General features: G+C 43.5%; 1 protein-coding gene across 1 annotated transcript in view; it reads left to right on the forward strand.

The window, feature by feature from the left end:
* Positions 1–22,206, forward strand: part of UBE2H (ubiquitin conjugating enzyme E2 H) — a 68,606-nt gene extending 46,400 nt beyond the window's left edge. The window contains exons 4-7 of the mRNA XM_080932048.1: positions 489–528; positions 1,630–1,682; positions 13,723–13,851; positions 18,513–22,206. Coding sequence (XP_080788174.1) covers positions 489–528; positions 1,630–1,682; positions 13,723–13,851; positions 18,513–18,637 — 347 coding nt within the window. The 3' untranslated portion in view covers positions 18,638–22,206. The remainder of the gene's footprint in view (positions 1–488; positions 529–1,629; positions 1,683–13,722; positions 13,852–18,512) is intronic.
* The last annotated feature ends 1,002 nt before the right edge of the window (positions 22,207–23,208 follow it).

The raw sequence follows: 23,208 nt of genomic DNA on the forward strand, positions 1-23,208 counted from the left end.
TGGCTTTCATCATAGCACTAGTTAGAACTCACTTCCCATTATACATTCTTGGCAAGTTCCTGCAGTAATTCAGGGACAGCTGCTTATCAGATTATCTGACCCTGGCAGTGGTAGTGCACACCTTTATTTCGAGCGCCCAGGATGCTGAGGCAGGAGACTCTCTTGAATTCAAGGGTAGCCTAATCTACACAGCGAGTTCCAAGACAGCCAGGACTACATAGAGAAAACCCTGTCACGATAAAGCAGAAAAGAGAAAAGATGCTCTGATACAAAGAGCTGCACAGTCCCAAAGCTTGCTTGGTTGTCATTATAGGACTCTGCATTTTAGTTAGTTGGAAATATATATAGTCTTATACATTCTATAAGTAGCCAAAGATCTAGGGTTGGAAGTAATGATTTGAGTATCACTTGCTTTTCCAGTGGTGCTGACAAGTTAAGACTCTGTTCTCTGCATACTTTGTGCTGCTAATTAACATCTCTTTTTGCAGGATTCATGAATAAAATTTTCCATCCCAACATTGATGAAGCGTAAGTAACTATTTAAAAATGTTTGAATCTTAGCAGCAGCTGTTCTCGATTAATGAGAGGTCATCTCTTTCACAGATATAAAAGAACTTTTTGTTATCTTTTGGGTTTTATGAGAGGCAGGACTATATGAATGGTCACTTAAACTGTAGAATCCTATAGATCGTTTAAGCCATTGAGGTTCCAGTGCAGTCACCGATTGCACTGCCCACAGATTTCCATGTTCCTGACTGGGCTTGTCATTGCCCTTGGTGTCCAACTGAAATATTCCACATCTCAATTCTTATTGTATAGACATAAAAGACCTTTGTCAGCATATGGATTTACTGTTTTCAGCCCTTAGCATATTTCTTAGTTCTTGAGGACCAAATATGAGTGATTATTACATTTTAGCCAATGATTCTTAATGATTATTTTTAATAATGTCATCACAGCCTGTCTTGTCTATCTAATTCGGGTTATCTGGACTGGACTTTTTTCTTGGCCCAGCTTTGATTTGGCTGTCTCGCACCTACATAGGAAATTTTTGTGAACCTTGCATGAATAGATTATATGTCTATATTGTGTTCCTTAATCTTTAATAGCTCAGTGTGTCCATCCTAATGACAAATACTGTTCTCTTAAGTAACCATAGTAAAGTAGATTCAGGAGTTTAGTATGATGTTAATATTTTTATCTAATCTGTAGAGTGGTAGTGTATGGTTCACATACTACCTTTAATTGTTACGTTTTCCTAAGTAACTTTAGTCTTGGACATCTATAATTTTAAAAATGTAGAATAGTTATTTTTCAAATTTTTCTTTAAGTTTGTTTGTTTTTTTTTGGAACCTCAAAATATGCTTGAGTGTTTATTGCAGTTCTGTGCTGGGGACTCAGAAGGTCTCCCTATGTCTCTAATCCTCACCTGGTCAGGTGCTTCTTCCTGGAATGTTCACTCTTGTTCCTTGTGAACCTCAAGGAGCTTGTAAACCCCTGTGCCTCTTCTCCAGTTTACTCAACATCCTAAAGGATCTGTCACAAAGTGTTTTTGATAAAATTGGCTGCCAGAAACATGCAACTAGAGTCCTAATTTTTAAAAAGTGCCATTTTTTTCATCTGTTTCAGGTCAGGAACTGTGTGTCTAGATGTAATTAATCAAACTTGGACAGCTCTGTATGGTGAGTTTCGCCATGGAATATTATTTGGAGATACTGACGTGACATTGCCTCAAAAAAATGTTGTTTGGCCTTTCTTCAGTTACGTTGTGTTGGGAATGGGAAAGAATTTTGAGGGGCCAAGGGGAAGACTTGCTTGGTGGAGAAGAGAACGGGGTGGACAGTGGGGTTAAAAGCACTCACTGATCACACAAACACGAGGACTAGAGTCTGGATCCAGGTGAGCATTGGGCCTCGCCAGGCAGAGACAGGAATTCCCTGTTCAGGCTGGCTAGGCAGCCTAGCCTTACCAGATGCCCTCTGGTTTAGTTGGAAGACCCTGCCTCAGTGAATAAAGTAGAATGAACACATAATGCATATTATACCCAGACAACCAGGCTTTTTTTCCCTCTGACATAAAAGCTTCAGTTTAGTAATGCATATTTAAAATAATTTAAGGAAGGGTTGGTGAGATCGAAACACCCCTGCATAGAACCTGACTTCATGCTCTATACTTCATGCAATTGCCTTTAACTTCAGCTCTGAGGGTCTGATGCCTCTGGCGTCGGGTACCTGCATTTATGTGAATATACTGCCCACCTTCCACAGACAGACATAATTTTAAACATTTAAAAATTTTTGAAAACATAAAAGATTCCATGGGCTCGGTATGGTAATTTCAGTCCTCAAGAAGCTGGGACAGGAAGAAGTTTGAGGGCATTCGCTGTTGGGTTCATGGAAACACTGGCTGAGAGATTAGTCTGTAAGGTTGTGAGTTCAACGCACAGTAATATGTATAGAAATACGAACACACATGTTGGTTGTCTTTGTTTAATGAGTATATTCTGAAACTTGAGTTTAGAGAAAATCTCTTAGCAAGGCGCCTCTTAAGATGAGGTGGGTCGGGAAATGAGCGTCCTTCAGTTCTGGGTCAGTTCTTCAGAGTACTGTGGTGAATGTCACCGTGGTCCCTGGGCTTGTCGCCTGCTAGGGGAATTGAAAATAATTAAAAGTCTATTGAAAGTGAGCCAGTAATACTAAACAAAGTAAATGTTTTTGCGTTTAACTACAAGTCCAGATCCACAGCTGATAGACACTCTCCTCTCTGATGCTCCCAGCCTATAACTTCTGCACTGTTTCTGTTGAGTAACCTGAGTATGTCTCCGAGTTCTCACACACCCACTTAGACTTGGTATTGGTTGTCTGTGCCTCTTAATTTTTTGTTCTGCTAGATTACCGTAGGGACTAAGTGTGTCCATTTGTCTCTAGGTGGGACTTTTAGCAAAGTGCCTCTCTAAAGGGGATTGCAAGAATGACTAAGTAGATCATAGTTGTTGAAGGCACAAGGAAAGGAGGGAAAGATCACTCAAAGCTGGATTGTTTAGGAATGAGAAGACTTGGGGGCTGACACAGAGTGATGTCTGAATCTTGAGCCCAGCCTGGTCAGAGAGACCCTGTCTCAAAAAACTTAGACTTATGAGGAGACAAGGAAGTGGGGGGGGGGGGGTTGGAGAGAGGAACAGGAAGGGGGAAATGATGTAATTATAATCTCAAAATGTCTAAAAAGGCTCAGTAGAGCGTAATACTCCTGGTTCAGCCAGAGCCTGAGCCACCTTTCCGAAACATCTCTGTACTGCTAGTCAGTGAACTCAGCGCAGTTGCTCACTGGCACACAGTTCATCCCTCTCTCCTGAACATACCGGTAGCTCACACACGGTTTGTCAGTAGACTGTCTCTTGGTCTTTACATGGCTGGTTCCGTTTTTCATTACAAGCATTGCTTTCTCAGATGCTCTTGCCTAGCCAACCCATCATAGAGCATCTTGTTTGCATGTGTTTTAACCCTTTCGTTTTATCTTCATCTACTGGATTATAAACTCCTTTTGAGCATGGGTTCATGAATTTTCTCCATCTGTAATCCCCTTTAGCTCCAAAACAAAAAACTTAGTTTGGTGAGGGGTCTTGTTAGTTGGTTTTTTGTTTTGTTTTTAATCTTTAGATTGTATTTATTTGTTTGTTTTTGAGGTAGGATCTTTCTATGTAGCCCTAGCTGTCCTGGAACAATCTATGTAGACCAGGCAGGCTTGGAACTGACAGAGATCTGCGTGCCTCTGCATCTGAAATGCTGGGATTAAAGGCATGTACTACCACATCTAGCCAAGAAGAAACACTTTTTAAAGATTTTTTTATTAGGTTTACGAGTGTTCTATCTGCATGCTTAGAAACTATGGAGACCTGAAGGATTCAGATCAGCCGTATAAATGCTGAACTAACCCTGGTCCTCTGCAAGAGCAGCCACTGCTCCTAACCATTAGCTAGCTGTCTCTCCAGCCCGTAGACCAAGAAAAATAACAAATACACAAGTTAAACATTTACTGGTAACAACCACAAATACATTTATCTTATAACAATTTGGTAACATATAATTTTACCATTTATTAAAATGAAGGCAAACTTCCATACTGATAAGATTAATGATACATGTTTTTTGTTGTCCCCAAATTGTACTTGTGATCAGGATCTTGTTTCTGGAGCTAGGAAACTGAGATCTCACTCCTCAGCACGGCTCCCTGCTCAGACACACAGATGTCATACAAAAACTTTCTGATCTCCTTGTGTTTAACTGTGGCTGCTGAACCAGAGCTGCTAAATTTGAAACAAATTTAATATCATTTCCTTCAAGAATTAGTGAATTCTTCTGGGCTTGAGAGACAGAACAAGCAACACCTGTCATCATCCGAACCCTGCAGATATATTTTTCACCCAAGAAATTTCGGATTTCAACCAAACACCCCTTCTCCTGAATAACGATGCTGATAGGGAAGTGACCATACACAGACCCCATCTTGTAAAGGAAGCCCAGCGTAACACCCTTGATCATGTTCTGAACATGACTGCAGATGGTTCTGACAGTGGCCAGCTCCTTTCTGTTACCCCACGGAGCCTCTTCTTTCCAAGAAGACTCAGCTCTACATTGATGTGATTGAAGTCCCTCCACAGAGTTCCCCTGGAGTCCTTCCATAACTGCGCCCCTTCAGAGTGATGTCAACATTTTCTGGAATGTCGACCATTCTGATTGCCGAGAATGGTCTTCATTCTTGCAGTAGACAGGGCAAAGAGAGAATCTTACATTTTTTTTAATTTTAATTTTTTAAAAAGATTTATGTATATGAATACACTGTAGCTGTCTTCAGACGTACCACAAGAGGGCAACAGATTCCTTTACAAATGTTTGTGAGCTACTATGTGGTTGCTAGGATTTGAACTCAAGACCTCTGAAAGAGCAGTCAGTGCTCTTAACCTCTGAGCCATATCTCCAGTGAATTTGTATTTTTAAAGAATTAAATATTGTCTGAATTTTTGATACCTCAAATATAGAGCATTTTGAATGTTTTTTAGATTTGATAATGGTCTATTAAAAAAGGCCACCTATAATATAATACAAAATGGCAGCTGTTTTTAGGAACATTTCAGGAAATGTTGTACTTGATACTTACATGTAGAAGATGGGCTGTAAAAGTATTGCGAGTGTTTGTATAAGAGCAGAAAATGTGCACAGTAAGAGCATAGCCCTGGGGTGGCAGGTCTTGGCGCATTCTCTAGCATGTGTACTATGACCGCAGATACAGAGCACATCTGTGCTCAGAACTAGGGCCGCTGTGACGTTCACAGTACAGTGCAGGCAGGCACTGCTGTGGTCTTTGGTTTCACTATATGTTGGCTTTGGAATTAATTTTGGATGTTAGATTTTCAAACTGCTATGCTTTTTTCCAAAATACTTGTATTTTTCATTCTCTCTGTCCATATGGCACCACTGCCCACAGCTCTGCGCAGCCTGAGTAATGGAGGAGGACACGGGTCTCAGAGCAGTGCCTGCTGTGCAGTGCAGTTGGCTGGGCTGAGTCGGTGCATTGACCATGTCACTGACCATGTCCCCACTGCTGACCATAAGCTTTGGACACCGCAACCAGAGCACACACACTCCAAATCTGATTGGGTGGATTAAAAAACAAATTCTGGCAAGCTGCCTGAACTACTTGATGTAATGCTGTGTTTCCTTAAACTGTATTCACACTTTAGAAGTGTAAGTAGCAAAAATATTCCAGTCAGGTTTCAGTTGCACTCAAGTCAGATTCCACCTCATTAATTTTTGTACAACTGGCCAGAAAACATTTCTACTGATTCTCAAGGAGTGTGTGTCTCCAAGAGTTAACCACAGATTTATCAAATGTAATTCATATGACTCACATTGTAATTGATTATCAATTGTAATTAATGAGAGTCTTAAAAGGCTCAGTCATGCAGTATGTATTGAATGCTTCCCCTGACTGAGTGTTCTCTTGGCACAGTTTATTGATGTGTTGCTCAGACAATGGTCATTGGAGTAGTGCTTTGGTAACTTGTATAAAAATTGAACTTTCTTTAAAGTTAGTTTTACATGTATGTCTCTGCAGGAAGCACACACACTTTCAGTTCTAGTCAAAGGTAAATGAGCATGAGGGAACTTGGACATTCTGCTTCTGATCAGCAAGCTGTTCCTGAGTGGCCTGTGAGAGAGAGAGAGAAACAGACTGACTGGCTTAGTTGGAAAGCTTCAAAAAATTTCTAATATAAAGCTAAATAATTGGAGCTGGAGAGATGGTTCAGAGGTTAAGAGCACTCGCATGGCAGCCCACAGCTGTCTGTAACTCCGGAAGACCTGGGACCATAGCACAGACATGCAGCACAAATACACAAAAAAATGACTAAATAGCTAATGGAAGAAAGTATCCAAGTGAAAGCTTAAAACTTAGCATGACCCCAAAACTTGTTGCAACACCTACTCTGTACTCCGTGGAGACAGGCAGGGCAGAAACTGAGGTATCCTGCTGTTCACTGGGCTGTGGGCGTGTGCTGTACAGTGGACACAAGTGTGTTTAGAAAAGTAATTACAGCTGAAGTTCCAGGTCTGTGCTCACCATAGCATGTCCACATGGTGGCTCACAGTCATCTCTAATAGGATCTGGTGCCCTCTTCTGGTGCGTCTGAAGACAGCTACAGTGTACTGATATATAATAAATCTTAAAAAAAATAAATAAATAAGGAAGGTTGTGCCAGGTTTGAACTACAGTGCCCTAAAAGCTACCCAAATAAAGTGAGAAGTATTTGAGGCAGGCTAGGTGGTGAGCAGTATTTCTGAGATATGCTTTTTTTCCTTTAAGGTCTTCAGTTTAAACACAGTGGGACAGGACTACAATTAATAGAAGAGAGCTTTTTTACAGATTTCCTTCCTTCCTTCCTTCCTTCCTTCCTTCCTTTTGTTAGTTAATGAGTGTGCTATACTATCTTCAGACAGGTCAGAAGAGGCCACTGGGACCCGTTGCAAATGTGCTATATCTTTACTGTTGTCTTTCCCCACAGAGAACAAAATTGCTTAATTTAAGCTTAAGATACAAAAGGCAAAAATACTACCAGTAAGTGGAATTCCAGGTTGGGGTGGGCTGCTCTGTTACTCCTGAATGCTCTAAGCCATGTGGTGTCTTTCTTGATCCAACAGCATTTATTCTAGAGAAAGTTACGTTGAATCTAAAATTTTTTTAAGATGGTCTACCTATCTTAGGATATTCCTGATTAACTTTACTAAAATACTATTTGAGGATGTCTGCTACCTTTTAGAACCCCCTTATTAAGTTTTTCTCACCCATAACTGGGTGTTACTTGCAGTAGAGGCTTCTCTGGTTGTCCAGGCACATAGGTATTGTGGTTTGAGTATGAAATGTCTCCAAAGGCTCGTGTGTTGAGCACTTGGTCCCCAGTGGGTGGTGAGTGCTATTTTGGGAGCTGTAGAAACTTTAGGAGGTGGCTCTAGCTGGAGGAAATGGGTCACTAGAGGTGTGCCTTTAAAGGTTATGGCCTCTTACTTAATCACTACTCCTGGGCAACAAGTAAGGAGCCTCCTCTGCCCACGCTCCCATGTGCTGAAACCTTGTGCCCGTTGGTTTCTGAGTTTTGGACATATTCTTGAATGCCAGGACAGCCAGGTCTACACAATTCAGTCCCTGACTTTTGAGGGGGGGGTGACTGAGTAGTTTTTCTCTTCCTCCTCCTCCTCCTCCTCCTCCTCCTTTTTTTTTTTTTTTTTTTTTTTTTTTTTTTTTTTTTTTTTTGTAGAATCTCATTGTAGTTTTTCACTGTTTGTGTACTGTAAGCAGGAGGGAATTGTAAGTGGTGTTTAAACAAGTCCCAAATCTGTTTTGTTGTTGTTTTCCAGAGGCTGGTAGAAGATTTTCAACATCTCTTACTTAGCCTAAAGTTATAAAAATAATCAAAGGAAAGTGGGAGTCTTTAATTAGTTACTCTGTTTCAATCTCCTTTTTTCTTGTTCTGTTTTTGGTTTTTCAAGACAAGGTTTTCTGTGGAAGTCAGCTCTGCAGAGCAGTTCTGCCTCTGCCTCTGGCCCAGCCACCACCACCCAGCTGTTTTCTCTTGTCTGCCTATTTCAGGATGAAATTTTAAAAATTCTAAGATGACCACAATTTACTTAGCCATAAATTTGAATTGCAATGGCCAGAATCCCAGGAAAGCCCTGTGTAGCTCAGAAAAGGAATCATGGGTTCTAGATCACAGGAATTGACACCCTGAGACTTGAGTTCATCTTTTTCTCTGTCAAGTGTGAGCAAGATTTTTACTTCCTCTTCTTTCTTCCTACCAGGACAGCCAGGGCTACACAGAGAAACCCTGTCTTGAAAACAAAACAAAAACAAACAGAAAAACTCCTTTCTGAGGTTTGGGGTCTATCTTTTTATTTTTTATACCCAAAGCAACTTAGAAAGGAAAGCATTTAATTGGGGCCAGCCTACAGTGCAGAGGGTCAGTCCATCACTGTCATGGGAGTAGGCATGGCCGGGACAGCAGTGGAGAACTTACTCAAGTGCCACCTGACCCAAGCCCTTTCTTATCTGCAGTGGTAGTAGCCAGAGAGGGAGCCATCCTAAACAGCCCACCAGCTGGGAACCTTTGGGGACCCTTATTCAAACCACCAGAGCCCAAGGATAAGAGTGGTGAATGAACCCACTTCCTCCATCATGATGAAGGCAATGGATGGTCACAAAATTAATTTTATGCATGTCAAATCTAATAAAACTAGAAATATGAAGGAATTATCAGATTTTATACTTATCAGCATACATTTATTTCTTCAATTTTACAAGACAGTGAGCTTCCAAAGTGTGTACACAAAGCTAATTTTTCTACTTTGTAGCCTTTTTTTTTTTTTTTTTTTTTTTTTTTTTTGGAACTCAACTATATATAGAGACCAGGCTGCTTCCAAATGCTGGGACAAAATGCATGTGCTACAGAGCGAGTTCTTTAATTACAAATACTATGAAATCACATGAAGCTCATTTGGTGCCTGCACAGCCAGAGGATGGGCAGTCAGTGTGTGGGCAGTATAGACAGTGAGAGTGTAGACAACTGTCAAGAAGTCAGAGGACAACCAGCTGGGTGCTCTTTCTCAGATATTTGTGCTGTTTGAGGCAGGGTTTCTTAGTGGTATAGAATGTCACCAAATTGGCAAAGCTAGTTGGCCGGCAAGCTCCAGGGACCTGCCTACCTCTGCCACTGTCTCACCAGCACAGGGCTGACAAGTGTGTGTCCCTGGCTTTTTCATGCATTCTGAGGATTCAAACTTGCCAGGTCTTAAAGAAAACTTAGAGGCAAGCACCATTTTTACTGAACCAGCCCCACCACAACAGTTTTAACATCTGATGCTCACTGTGGTATGCCATGGTGTTTTCCAAATTAAATCTGAAAAGCAAATAATTTGCAAGTAAAGCCCTTGAAATGATGGCTAATTGTGGTTTCAGTGGGGCAAAGCGTGCCATTCCTAGACGTCCATGGAACTTTAACACAAGGAATTTATCTGTTTGGGGCAGACACATTGGCAAAGCTACTTAAAAGTAGTAGGCAAGGTTACTACTACTGGATGTCTTCCTGGGATACAAGCATTCCCTGGCTATGTAATAGGCCATCTACATTGTTCTTCTAGCACCAGAGCCCTTCTGAACAGAGAACAAACCTGTACTTTAGTTCATGTTGTTGTTAGTAATCCATGCCAGCAACACCTGTCACAAAAAACGTGGCAGTGCATGTCCTCAGATCCCTGTGAGTGGCATGGGCTATTTTCCTATGCTAGGGACTTGAGAACAAGCAAATTGTCACTTTGAAGTAGCCCCAGAGGCAGCCTAGACATTTCAGTGTTTAAAGCCTGCTATGCTAGCCTTGCTTCTGAGAGGAAGGGAAGCTGCAGGGAGACCACAGTTGTGCTGCAGAGAGCCTGCCTCCTCATGAAGATGAGATGGTGTATTCCACTCAGTGCCAGAAGCAGCATAACACCCTATAACCTCTGCGAGCCTCTGTTCCTTTTCTTTTCAGGTTTATTCATTTTATGTATGTGAGCTACTTTCTTGAGACACACCAGAAGAGGGCATCAGATCCCACTACAGATGGTTTTACTAACAGTCCTGTGGACGTCTAGGAATGGCATGCTTTGCCCCACTGAAACCACAATTAGCAACCATCTCAGGGACTTTTGCTTGCAAATTCTCTACTTTTCAGATTTAATTTGGAAAGTACCATTGTATACTACAGTGAGCATCAGGTGTTTTAAACCACCATGTGATTGATAGGAATCGAATTCTGGAGCTCTGGAAGAAAAGCCATCTCTCCAGCCCCATGGCATTTTTAACCCATTGTCTGTGTGGGGTTTTGTTGTTGGGTTTTTGTTTAAGACATTCTTCCTGCGTAGTCATGGCTTCCTGGAAGTCACTGTGTTCTAGTGCTGACTTCAAACTCATAGACATCCTCCTGCCTCTGTGTTCTCAGTACTGAGATCAAAGGCATGCACCACTATGCACAGCACTTAACCCACTGTCATACTTAATTCATTCTCCCCAGAATTAGATTGGGAAGGCAACTAAACTAAATACATATATTTGATCTTGGGGTTTTTTGGTCTTTGGTTTGGGTGGGAAATAGGTCTCGTGTATAGTCTAGCTGTCTCATAATTTCGCCTGCTTGTGTCCACATCCCCCTGTGGACCACTAAGATTACAGGAATGTGCCTCCGAGTCCCAGCATACTTCCACATACACCACCCAAGTGCTAGGCCCACAGGTGTGCAGAGCTGAGGCTGCGTTGTGTGGGGGGTGCTAGGGCTCAAACCCAGGGTTTTGTACATGCCATTGGACCACATTCCCAGCCCCTTGACATGTCTTAAAGATAGTGGTGCTATCTTTATCTGGGCGTGGTGCTAGCAATTGGAAAGACTGAGGTAGAAGAATCACTAGTTTGAAGAACATGTTGCTTTTAGATTTTAAAAGTTATAAAGTTTTAGAAGTTGTTTTGATTGCCTTCTTGTTTAAAACACTTTAGTACTGGGGTCCTGGTGTGGGACTGTTCCGAAGATGTCCCTTTAAGAGCCTCGGTGGAACCTCTGAGTTGTGTCTTTACATTCTAGATGGAACTACTCAGTGGGAGAACAGACAGCAAGCTACCTGGGAACTGTACAGGATCTACTGCCCACGTCTCAGTGTTCAAATCAGGCTTCAGGAAATTGAAACACTTCCTGATTCACACTCAACACATCTCAGGTGCTTAGCAGACAGGATTTGTGACAGCTAATTTGGATAAGTCAGAGATAGGAAAATTTTGTTTTAGATTTATTTATTTTATGCATATGAGTACATTGTAGCTGTCTTAAGACACACCAGAAGAGGGCATTGGATCTCATTACAGATGGTTGTGAGCCACCATGTGGTTGCTGGGATTTGACAGTACCTCTGGAAGAGCAGTCGGTGCTCTTAGCCACTGAGCCTTCTCTCCAGCCCCAAGATAGGAAATTTTAGCTCTGCAAAATGTTTAATTGAGAAGCGCAGTTTGAGACTATTCCAGGAAGTGAGCAGGAAGAACCTACAGTCTAAAGGTTTTCTTTTACAGTGTTGGGAGTAAATTTAGGGCCTTTGGCTTGCTAGGTCAGCATCTACCACTGTGCTGCGTCTCGGTGTCAGCCCCTTGTGTGTGACGCTCATCTGTGGTGTCCGTGAGCTGTACTGAACATTTTGGTCCTGATAATTCTTTGTTGTAGGTGAATCTTTTTGTTGTTGTTGTTGTTTTGTTTTTTTGCTTTTTAAATGGGTATATGTATTGTCTGTGTGAGGGTGTTGGGTCCCCTAGAACTGAAGTTGACAGTTGTGAGCTACCATGTGGTGCCGGGAATTGAATGTGGGTTCTCTAATTCTCTCAGCCTTCTCTCCAGCCCCTGTATAAATAACATTTAATAGCATCTCTGGTCTCTACCCAGTAGACGTTAGCACGTACACTGTTGTGATGGATGCCGTGCCTCCATATCCAATCAGTTCCCTGGGGATCCACAGGTAGTGCGGCTGGGCAGTAACAACAGTACATAGGCAGTCACTCTAAAAATAGACCAAATCCAGTGAGAACAAAGGGACAAGGTAGAGGGGTTGTTACTTCAGTGTTCCCTCTAGAGACCAGACTGGTTTTATGACAGGGTAGTTGAAGTAGGAAGAGGGCTGAGGATGAAATCACATCCCTACTAACAGAAGGTTGCTTATCTGTCTTAGTTATTTATAACTGAGTTGTGCAGGTTTCTGCCCTTATCGTGAATAATTGAATTTCATTTTATCTATATCTAGTATAAGTTAATTCCAATTTATTCTTACAATCCCAGCATTCAGGAGATCATGAGTTCAAAGCCAGCTGAGCTACTTAGTGAGCTGGGAGAGCAGAATATTAAATATCAAGCAAATCCTGTAAAAATTGTCATTTTTTTTCTCCATCTGGTCTGGAATTCACTAGGTAGCCAGGTTGGCTTTCAGCCTCATGACTCTATCCAGTTCCAGGAGGTTGTGATGCCGCTTACTTCCAGCAGCTGTAGACCCTGCACACATGGTACACAGACATATATGCAGGCATAAAACACTCACATGCCTAAGACAAAAATATTTACAGGAAACTGACTCACTTTGAGCTAGTTAATAAGGGATTTCTACCTCACCTTTGATCATTCAGTTCCCAGGTAAGACATAAAACCTTTGTATTTATAATAAGCCTTAAAGCACTAGAGCCTGGCAGACATCAGCCTCTACACTCATTTGTCCACTTCCCTGCCAGGTCTGGCTGGGCCACTCTTCCTCCAGTTGGCCAAACCTCTCTCTCTCTCTCTCTCTCTCTCTCTGTCCTCCTCTCTCTTCATCTCGCTTTGCCCTCCCCCATAAAAGAACTGAATCTCTGCCTGGCTCTTCTTTGCCCAGCTATAGGCGTAGGCATCTCCATTGACCAATCAGGGATAACTTGGTGGGGCAAGGCTACATGGCATCACTTGGAGTATGTGGTGAGGATCTCCTCAGTACATATCAACATGGCTTAGTGTGGGTAAGCTGTTTGCCATGCACACTTGGCTTCCTGCATCCCCTGAATGCATGTAAAATGGAAAGCCAGCTCCACAGAGTTACCTGACTTCAGTACGTACCACAGCAGACATTCCCTCTCTCGTAGTCCTTGCATGCACACAGGAATGTTTTACAAAGGAATTACAGTAGCTTGGAGTGGCATAGATTATTGGGACTATGATGTGTAATCATAGTGTGTGTTTCTCAGTTTGGGAAATGGAGTGAATTTAAATCAGGAATGTTCTGCATATGCTTATATGGCTGCTTAGGTTTTAATTTTAAATCTAGTTGGTGTTGCTATGTTATTGTGGAAAATCATCTCCATTGTAGCTGAGTATAGTATTTAAGCAGGTGAGCAAGAGGGGAGAAGGTGTGGGAGAGTGGAGAGGTGGTTCTGTGGTTAAGAGTGCCTGCTGTTCTTCTAGGACATACATGTAGTTTCCAGCACCCTTTGGTCATTAATTTGTCATGATGCACATACATTAATGCAGCCTAAAACACATACATGTAAATAAAAAATAGTTTTAGAGAGAGCATTGTTGACTACTGAACTCATTAATTAGGTGAGATTGCATGTTCCTATCCATGAAGGGGTTTTTTGTTTTTGTTTTTTCAGATCTTACCAATATATTTGAGTCCTTCCTGCCCCAGTTGCTGGCCTACCCTAACCCCATAGATCCCCTCAATGGCGACGCTGCAGCCATGTATCTCCACCGACCAGAAGAGTACAAGCAGAAGATTAAAGGTAAGACAGGGCTTCTCTATGTATCCTTGGCTGTCCTGGAACTCACTTTGTAGACCATGCTGTCTTGGAACTCGAGAGATCCACCTGCCTCTGCTTCCTCAGTGCTGGGATTAAAGGCTCACACTACCACCACCAGCATAAAGCCTCCTTAAGTGACTCCGTTCCTTGTAGGTTTTCTCTAAGAAGAGACTCTAGTGGCTCATTGACTCCCCTTAGGGTTCAGAGCCTATGTTCCCACACTTAGGCCCAATCACTTGCATAAGGCTATGAAAGGACATCTAAAGCATGAACTGTATGTCACATTACCTTTTCTTTCTCTTCAGTGTGTTTCCGGGTTGTGCTACAGCCATCACCCTTGCTTGCCCTTTACCTGGGTCTGCATTTGAGAACTTGCCTATGAAAAGTGTAGGTGCATAAAGCATGACACAAAAGGAAGAGACTGGAACTGTGGCAGTGTCTGCTCCTTCTGCACATAGTAGGCCCTAGGTTCCCTCGTGTTAGCTAATAGTGTGCTCATCTGCAAAGGGTGCAGAGCATCAGGAGCCTCAACATGTGGTTAGAATCTGTCTGCAAACTATAGCAGTGTAGGGATGTCAGGAGAGCTGGAATACGCAGGTCTTCCTGTCAGACAGGAACATTGGGGACCGTGTGTTGAGTAAGTCTCCTGTTTGTCTTCTCCTGTCCCCAGGTTTTTATGGAGTGTCATTGAGTATTTTTGTTTAAATAAAGTAGAAATGTTTGTTTTCATAAGTCTCAAGTACTTTGCAAATTAATTACCTAGTTTAACATAGCACATTAATTTACATAGCCAAACCCATGTATTCCAAGATAAATGCAGTTTCAACCAAATAAGATTTTGTTAGGAAACTTTGGTAAAATTTTGACATTTTCTTCATTTACCAGTGTCTGTAAACCATGGGTATCTTAATATAGAAAGTATTTCTATAGCTCTCATACCCATTAGCCTTACTTAGTATTACCCTGACTGTACGGGTTTGCTCTGGTACTGGTTACCAAAGAAACCAGACCTGTGTTCATCTTAGGCTAGGGTAGCTAGCTACTTCTGTCTCAAAAACTTCTAACTTTCTGTGGTGTCCGTATTGAGTGTCCGTTTGCAATCCTTGGTAATCTGCAATAGTTGTGGCTGTTTGGCCTGAGCTCAGCCCTGCCTTACTCCCCCATCTTTCCCGTGCCATTCAGGAAATGAAGTCCCTGCCTTATTTCTCAAACTCACCCACTCACCAGCTTGTACATTTGCTGCTGGGATCACCTATTTCCAAAGCTCTTGTCTGCTTTTCTTAGGACTCAGGCTTTTGCTTCCTGCCCTGGAACTGTACCATTGTTTCCTTTTGCTGCCAAAGCTGGAGCTTCTCTTCCTCCTTTCCTGCTACAGCTCTGCTGTTTCCTGCTCTCTGAAATATCACTATTCTCTTATGACCAATTTATGCTTTTACCCCCCCAGGTTCTCTTCTCCCCCTGAGTTCCTTACTCATGGCTTTAGGTAACTCTCTAGGTATATGACTCCAGAGTGGGTGTGTCTAAGCCTGACCCTTCTCCCAGGTTATCTTTGCGGTGGTAGTCACAGCCTAGCATGCTTAACCACAGAAGAGTTGTAACTACTTCTCTTTCCTAGGTGGTAGCATTTACATCTACTTGATGCTATTTAAGAATGCAGGTGAGGCATACAGCAGTTGCTAGAGAGATGATGCCTCAACATCACATTACTTTTCCAAAGTGGCTGTGTTACTATTTTGTTAGTGTGAGGAGAGACCAGTGACAAAACTCCTCAAGTAAGGGCACACCTTCTGATCCTCCCTCCCCAAACAGTTTTGATAACTGGGGGCCAAGTATTCAAATAGATGAGCCTATGAGGGACATTCTCATTCAGTGTACCACACAAATGACTGAATTCAGCTCTGAGCACCACTACTGCCTAGGATTTCAACTTTAGAGGATCCACTGTCTCTGGTAACACACATCCACTTCAATAAATATAAAAATAAATCTTTTTTAAAATGTAGGTTTAAACACAAGTTTGAGTACTAAGCAGCCAGTGGGTAGACATGGGGACCCTGGCATTGTCTAAAAATAGGTAATTCCTATGCTCAGAACTTCTGCTAGTAAGCCAGCCAACACTCAGGAGGCAGAGGACAGCCAGGGCTGCATAGAGAGACTCTGTTGTAGCTGGGTTTTGCTACTTGGTGTGCGTTCTTTGTCCTACCCTTTATCTCCCCAGTTTTACCCCCTCACACTAGATAGGAAAGGATGGGAGAGAGGGATCCCTGAATCTAATTTCTTTCTTTCTGTTTCTTTGACCACAACTACTAACACACTACAACCAACAACCTCCTACTGGGGCTCTAACATTTATGTGCTCTCCAAAGTTCCCAAAATTCCAGTGTTACACTGGAGAGAGAGAGAGAGGGAGGGAGATACATACATTATTACTAGTACATTATTAGTAGTATCATTATTATTATTATTATAGTTCTATTTTTAAAGAAACCAAAATTCCAAAATTTTCACTATGCCGTATAAACCAACCAAACCAAAACACCTTTGCTAGTGGGACAGGAGAAATGACTCTGTCATTAAACTACCTGCCTTGTTAGCATGAGTAGAGAAACAGGAGAATCCTTGGAGCTCAATAGAAGGTGGAGAACAAAAAAGATGCCTGACATCACCCTCCATGCAAATATGCAAATGCACACAAAATCTTTGCGTGGCATCAGCTTGCCAAGGTTCTTCAGCACTGAGGTAATCTACCTCTTTTCCTTAGTTGGGTCATTCTGGGACGGTCTAGTTGGATGAGTTTGAGCTACTAAAGTGTGTTCCTCTGTTAGTATGAAAAACTAGCCTGTAGAGCAGTTGTTCCCAACCTTCCTAATGCTGAGACCCTTCAGTACAGTTCCTCATGTTGTGGTGACCCCCACCCCACCATAACATTATTTCTTTGCTACTTTATAACAATAATTTGACTACTTTTATAAATTTTAACGTAAATATCTGTTATTTAAGGTATCAGATATACAACCCCAATCAGAATTTCTTAATTAACACATACCCACCCAAACCTACATTCTGCCTCATTTTCTTTAGAGTTTTTTATTTATTATAGCAGGGCTTTGTGGGGCCTTGGCTGTCCTGGACTGGCTCTCTAGACCAAGGCCTTGAACTCACATAGATCTACCTGCCTCTACCTCCCAAGTGCTGGGAGGGTGTATCTCGGCTAAGACAGTGCCTGCCTAGCGTGCACACCTCTGGGTTCAGTCCCCAGCACTTCGTAAACTTTTTGTGCTGTCACATGCACAGGGCATTGAGTCAAGGAGGTCAGAAGTTCAGGGTTATCCTTGGCTGTGTAGAAATTTTTGAAGCCAGCATGGACTATATGAGACTGACTTTTTTAAAGTTACTGTTCAGTTTTCAGTAGCCTAGCCACATACTTCTGATGACACTTAGACTATACCCTTGAGTACAGTTGACAGTGTGGGGGCTTAAGTGTCTCTAGCTGCCTCTCTGAGACCTCATCCATTTCCTGTCACAGTGCAGCTTCTGCCTTGTGTCTGTTTCATTTCCACATCTTGTTCATGATTTCTTGGTCTTCTGAAAAGCCTTCTCCTCAGATGCTTTCTAGACATTTTGTTTTTTAAAATGTCGTAAAATAATGTAGCAACTTCTGTAAAGGAAAGGTGGACTAGGCAGCCAGGAGTCAGAGATAAAATCCCTGGGCAGGAGAAATGGCTCAGTTGCTAATAGAACTTGGTGCTCTTTCAAAACCCAAGTGTTGTTTCCAGCCATAGAGTAGCCCACGCTGTAACGCCTCCACCTATGCACTCACATGCACGTAATTCAGCATATTTTATGTCACTGTCCTCAGACACACCAGAAGAGGGCATCAGATCCCATTACAGATGGTTGTGAGCCACCGTGTGGTTGTGGGGTTTGAACTCAAGACTGTGGGAGAGCAGCAGTGTTCCCTCCAGCCTCCTTCTTGGTAAGCACACAGCAAGTTCCAGGCCAGCCAAGAGTATACTGTTGTCTCTCAGAACCGAAGGAAGTGGGAAATGTGCTGCCTTTTCAGCACTGGCACGCCCAAGTGACCTCCTGCCTCCTCAAAGCGGCTTCAACAGCACCATAGGGAAGAAAAGACACATCCTGAGGATATGCGGGATACTGCCCTGCCCTGGTATATGTAGGCAATTCACTTACACAGAGTGGACTTTTAGGAACAAGTTGTTTATGCAGCACTTAAATTTGTTTTCGGCCGGCACTTTGGCCTAGGCTCTTGAAGCATAATGTTGAGGTGACGAGTGAATGCGTGGAGCTCGTTCCTGAGGAACACACTGAGACCATATTGCTGTCTGCTTCCAAAGCCCAGCAGCGAGAATGGAGCTATGGTTACATAGCTGCAGATCTTTGAGGAGTGGGAGGTCCTGGTGGTCACTGTGGTGTCACTGGACCATTTCTGTGAAGGAGATAATCACCTTATTAACATGGAAGGTAAAAAGTGGATTGCCCACTCCAACCCAGACACGCCACTTCCTCTTTGGAATCCCCGTTGGCTTTTTGTTATCTTAACACTGGGACAGCAGATGTGTTTGAACCTTGGGGTCACTGAGCTCACACCCTGTGTTTTCTTCCCCCACCCTCTCCCTGTGCAGAGTACATCCAGAAGTACGCAACGGAGGAGGCGCTGAAGGAACAGGAGGAGGGCACTGGCGACAGCTCGTCGGAGAGCTCTATGTCTGACTTCTCAGAAGATGAGGCCCAGGACATGGAGTTGTAGTAGAAAAGGCATCTGCTTTTCAGAAAGACTATTATTTCCTAACCATGAGAAGCAGACTCTAATATTCATATTTAAACAAAGCAATTTTTTTTATTACTAAACAAGGTTTTTATGAATAATAGCATTGATATATATATATTATATATCACCCTTTAGATCTTGATTTCTTGGTCATTTCTCAACCTGAGGTGCATAGCATATTCCCACATTCCATTTTGGTAGCAATATGCGGTCCGAATGCATGCATTCACGAGCCCATTGGCCAAGAGAGCCTGTGTGCTGCTGAACTGTGAGACTGCCGCTCCGATAGGTAAACATGAGAAAACAGGAAAAGTTTGCTTCTCTACTGATTGATGGTTCCAAAGAAACAAACCACATCTACCAGCTCTTGGATGGAGATGGACAGTGCGTTTCCAGAGTGGGAAAGAGAGGGTTGGGACAGCGCTTTGGGAGGTTGCCCACACCAGCCGCTCCCCGGCCTGCGTGGCCTTTGTGAGGAGCAGTGTGAGACAGAGTTGATGAGAAGTGAGACTTGGGGCTTTTTTAGGTTTGTTGTTTTTTTTTTTTTTTTAACTGAGATTTAAGTGCATTTTTCTAGGTAGAGTCCCGCCCTCCCTGCTCTCAGACCTGCAGCCACACTGTTTTTTTGCCTTGGAGAATATTTGGGAAGCATTTTCTGAACCCATTTCCTTTTGGGGTGCACAGCTTGTTATCCAGCAGAGCGTATTGAGAGAACAGGACTGGAGGAGGAAAGGTGACCGGAAGACGCATGACAACTGATCCGAGAGCTGGATCTGTTGGACTGACATTGCCCTGGACTGGCAGGGCCGGGAAACTGGAAGCAGTTTGGTTTGGTTTTTTGTTTTTTTTTTTTTTTCTTTTTTTTTTTTCTTTTTTAAATTTGTGCGAATAGTACTAGACAGGTTACAGATTTAATTTTCACCTACCAAGAGACAGTCTCCTCCTGGACAAGGCGCTCAGTGGACCATCAGATGGAGGAAGACTGGCCTCGTTGCTTGAGCCTCTGTACAGCCCTTGAACTCCAGCCTTAGTTTTCCTGGAAGCTGCCAACTGCTTATGGGAGTGGGTAGTGTTGGTATCTGAGACCCAAAACATCCTGAATTTGAAATGGGTAACAGTTGAATCAAAAGTTTTTGTACCAAAGTGGCTCGAGGTAGGGAAGAACCAGCTTCGTGAATTGTCTCAGAGACAGGTTGAGGGGACATTTTCTCCCTCTGTGGAAATAGCCAGTCAGAAGACGGAAGTGCCTGGCCTGCTGCTGCCGGCTAACTGCCGTGCAGCCTGCCCAGCAGTTGGGAGCTGACTGGAGGGAATGTGGAGACAGTTTAGACAGCAGCTCTGTTCTGCATTCTTCCTGCCGGGACCGGATCAGTAGGAGGAGCCAATCATAAGACCTTCTGAAGACCTTCTGAACGTCCCACTGGACTAACCTTTATTTTGATGTGTTTTTAGTTTAGAAGTGCTATATTCCACAAGGGTTAAGTCAATGAGGTTGGAAAACTCCTATCTTTTTTTTTTTTTTTTTTTTAATTCAAAAAGCACAATCAGTCTTTCTTTGAGAATCTATAAAGTACAACTTTTAGCATGATTATTTTCCTAAATAAAAAGACAAACCATTTTCTTATGTTAATTACGGGCATGAAGCAAAAGGTTTCTTTGGGGAAATGCAGTTCTGTAGTGCTGGGGTTGGTTCACTGCTGTCCTCTGCACGCCATCTCCTGTTGTGGGGCGGAGGGGTTTCTGCTGGCACTTGGCAGCTTGCTTCCCTGTGGATTAGCCCTTTGCTCCTGCTGTAGCCTTGTGGGTGCTACCTAGGGCAGGCTTGAACTGCTGGGTGGTGATTGTGAGTTCAAACAATTTAAAAAAATGTATTTTTCTCAATACTGTATAAAAATAGTATTCTGATAACCTCCCCCTCAATAAAAAAAATGCAGATAATTGCTTTTGATATTGTTGGAAAAAATACACAAACCCAACAAAACAGCCAAGTTTGGGGAACAGGTGTGAGAAGCTACAGATCTTGACCCTCACCGGGGCTCACTTTGCTCCAGTGAAGAGACATCGTTCCTTCCCATGCAGGGTGACGTCAGTGCACAGCTGACAGTGTAGTGTCCATCTGGACGTTTGGTGACAGTGCCACTGGGTTCTGCCCTCAAGTCACTCCACCCTTGACTTTCTGGACCTGGTTCTGTGCGTGTCGCACCTCTCGGGGGCCTTGACTCTGTTAAGCAGTATGCAAGCTTCCTGACCCTTCCCTGCTCCTGGTTACTAGGTGACCATACCCACAATTGCAAAGCACCAGAAGAAAAGCCTGGCTGTAGTTGAGACTCTGGGGCCCCACAGTGAGATCTGCAGCAGGGCTGCTTCAACACCAAGCCCCTCTGGAGAGGCAGTGGTGAGTCAGAGCTGCTGCTGGCATCTGCCTACCCTTTATCTACCTTTTTTTTGAGGTCCTGCCTTGTGCTTTACTAGCAGAAGCCATCCTTTGCCCTTGTTGATGACTTGAGCTCTTGCCAAACACCAACAAGCAGAGTGGCTGTGTCTTGGCAGCCCAGACCTGTGTTCCTGTGCCCTGGGAGTCCAGCACTGGGGCCAGTAGGCTGTGTTCCATGGTTGCCAACCTAGACCCTGGCATTTGACTTTTCTGTCAGCAGTGTCCCCCACTTTGTAATGCTCTGGAGAGTGCTAAGCAGTTTGAACCAGCATTTCTATTAACTCTAGTTACCGGGAGTCGCAGCACCTCTCCAGCACTGCTTGTCTACTTCAAGCACTGTTCCAATTGCCAACCGGCTGATCTAGGCTCCTGAGGAGTGTCCCTTCTCAGAGGAGCTGTGCCCTGGAAAGGGCTCCTGAGTTCTAGTTGGCCTTGACCTCATACTTGGATTTTCTAGGCTACCCTTTGGGGTGACCAAGAATCATGGCAGATCCTCTGCCAGTTTCTAGTCTCCCGGGTGAGGTGCTGGCATTGAATTTTAAAAGGCATGTGACCCTGTGTTTTAGTGTCTCAGAAAAGTAAAGCCATTTGCAAAAGTTAGCAACTTTAACTGGGTCACAGCCTTGCCAAGTGAAACCAACTCGTTTTGGACTGGGCACAAAGAACTGCATCCTTTGGACTTCTGAATCCATGTCCATCTTCCTCTGGCCACTGAACACCTTGACCCGCTCTTTAGGAATTGGATGGAGTGATGGCCCTTGGGGGCCATGGGTGAGCAGTTCCCCACTCACCTGAGGAGTGGCCAGGGCTCTTGGTTTAGCAATTACTCAGCTGTGGGTGTGGGAAAAAATGGCCTTTAATTACTGATTGTATTTGGTACACTTTGTGTGATACTTGAAGAGATAAAAGGGACTTACCAGCCCTTAATTGAAATCTGAGCTTTTTACAGCTTTCTCCTCACCCTCTCTCCTCCCTTCCGCCTTCCTTACATTGTGATGATCTAGTGGGCATGTCTGTCACCTGGACACATGCCTCCTCTGACTATAACCTTAATAGTTGTGGATAATGAAAACTGTAAACTTTTTTAAATAAAATGTGTATATACCTTGGCAAATGGCTGAACTTGATCACTCAGAGCTGCCCACATAATCCAACGTGACAAAGGACAAATCAGAGATAGTGTGTCATTCTCGGGCAGTAATAACCAAGAGGGCGCGCCTACGGACAGGTGGCTGAGGTGTGAGCGTCACAGCCATCCCTGCGAGGACGTGAACCTAGTCTGGACTAGAGCCTGTGTGCCTGATTCTGACTGCCCTTCCCGAGCAGCCTTTCAGTTCCGTTACAGCTCACACTCCCTGGCCAGCCAGCAGGTGGCAGTGCTGTCCAGTCTTCTGAGCTACCCGGGTTTCCTGGACTCAGTTCCAATGATTTATTAACCAGGCATCCCCGTGCTGTCTCCCGGAGCCTGTCCCCCGGAGCCTGTCCCGTAGCTGCCTGTTGAGAGAAAATCAGCAAGGGGAAGGAGGGCAGGCACCAGATACCTTGAACTGTTCCTTGAGTGAGGTAGGGCAATGAGGCACCCCTGAAACAGCAGTTCAGCACTATCCCTTATCTAAACAGTGAAGGCTGGTGCTGGCTCTGCAGACCTGCCTCAGTACCACGTGCTGCTATCAGAGGCTACTGTGGGATTCCCCACTTGGAACACTAAGATCCTAATACGTGTTTGGAGCTTTGGAGTTCACAGAACTTTTTTTTTTTTTTTTTTTTTTTTTTTTTGATTGGGGGAATAAGGGCCCCAGGAGTTCATAGTCCTTCCTACCAGTGACCTCTCTCAGTGCCCCTCTGGGTGTCAATAGCTGGTCTTGCTTTCCTGAGATTTTGTGATTTTAGAAAGTTGGGGGTCCCAGACCAGAAGTTGCCCTTAACTCTGTCTGAAAGCCAACAGATCCTCTGGGGTTTTGCTAAAACACTGCATCTTGGGGTGCCCTACTCAACAAAGAAGGAAGACAAGGTTTAGGATACCCACCAAACAGACCCCAAGTAAGTTAATTGTGGCTGAGGCCTGGTCTCCAGAGCTACACAACTTCTGGGAAGGGAAAAGTTATCCAACCCCTTG

The sequence above is a fragment of the Micromys minutus genome (assembly GCF_963924665.1).
Source record: "Micromys minutus genome assembly, chromosome: 18".
In the NCBI taxonomy this organism is placed as follows: domain Eukaryota; kingdom Metazoa; phylum Chordata; class Mammalia; order Rodentia; family Muridae; genus Micromys; species Micromys minutus.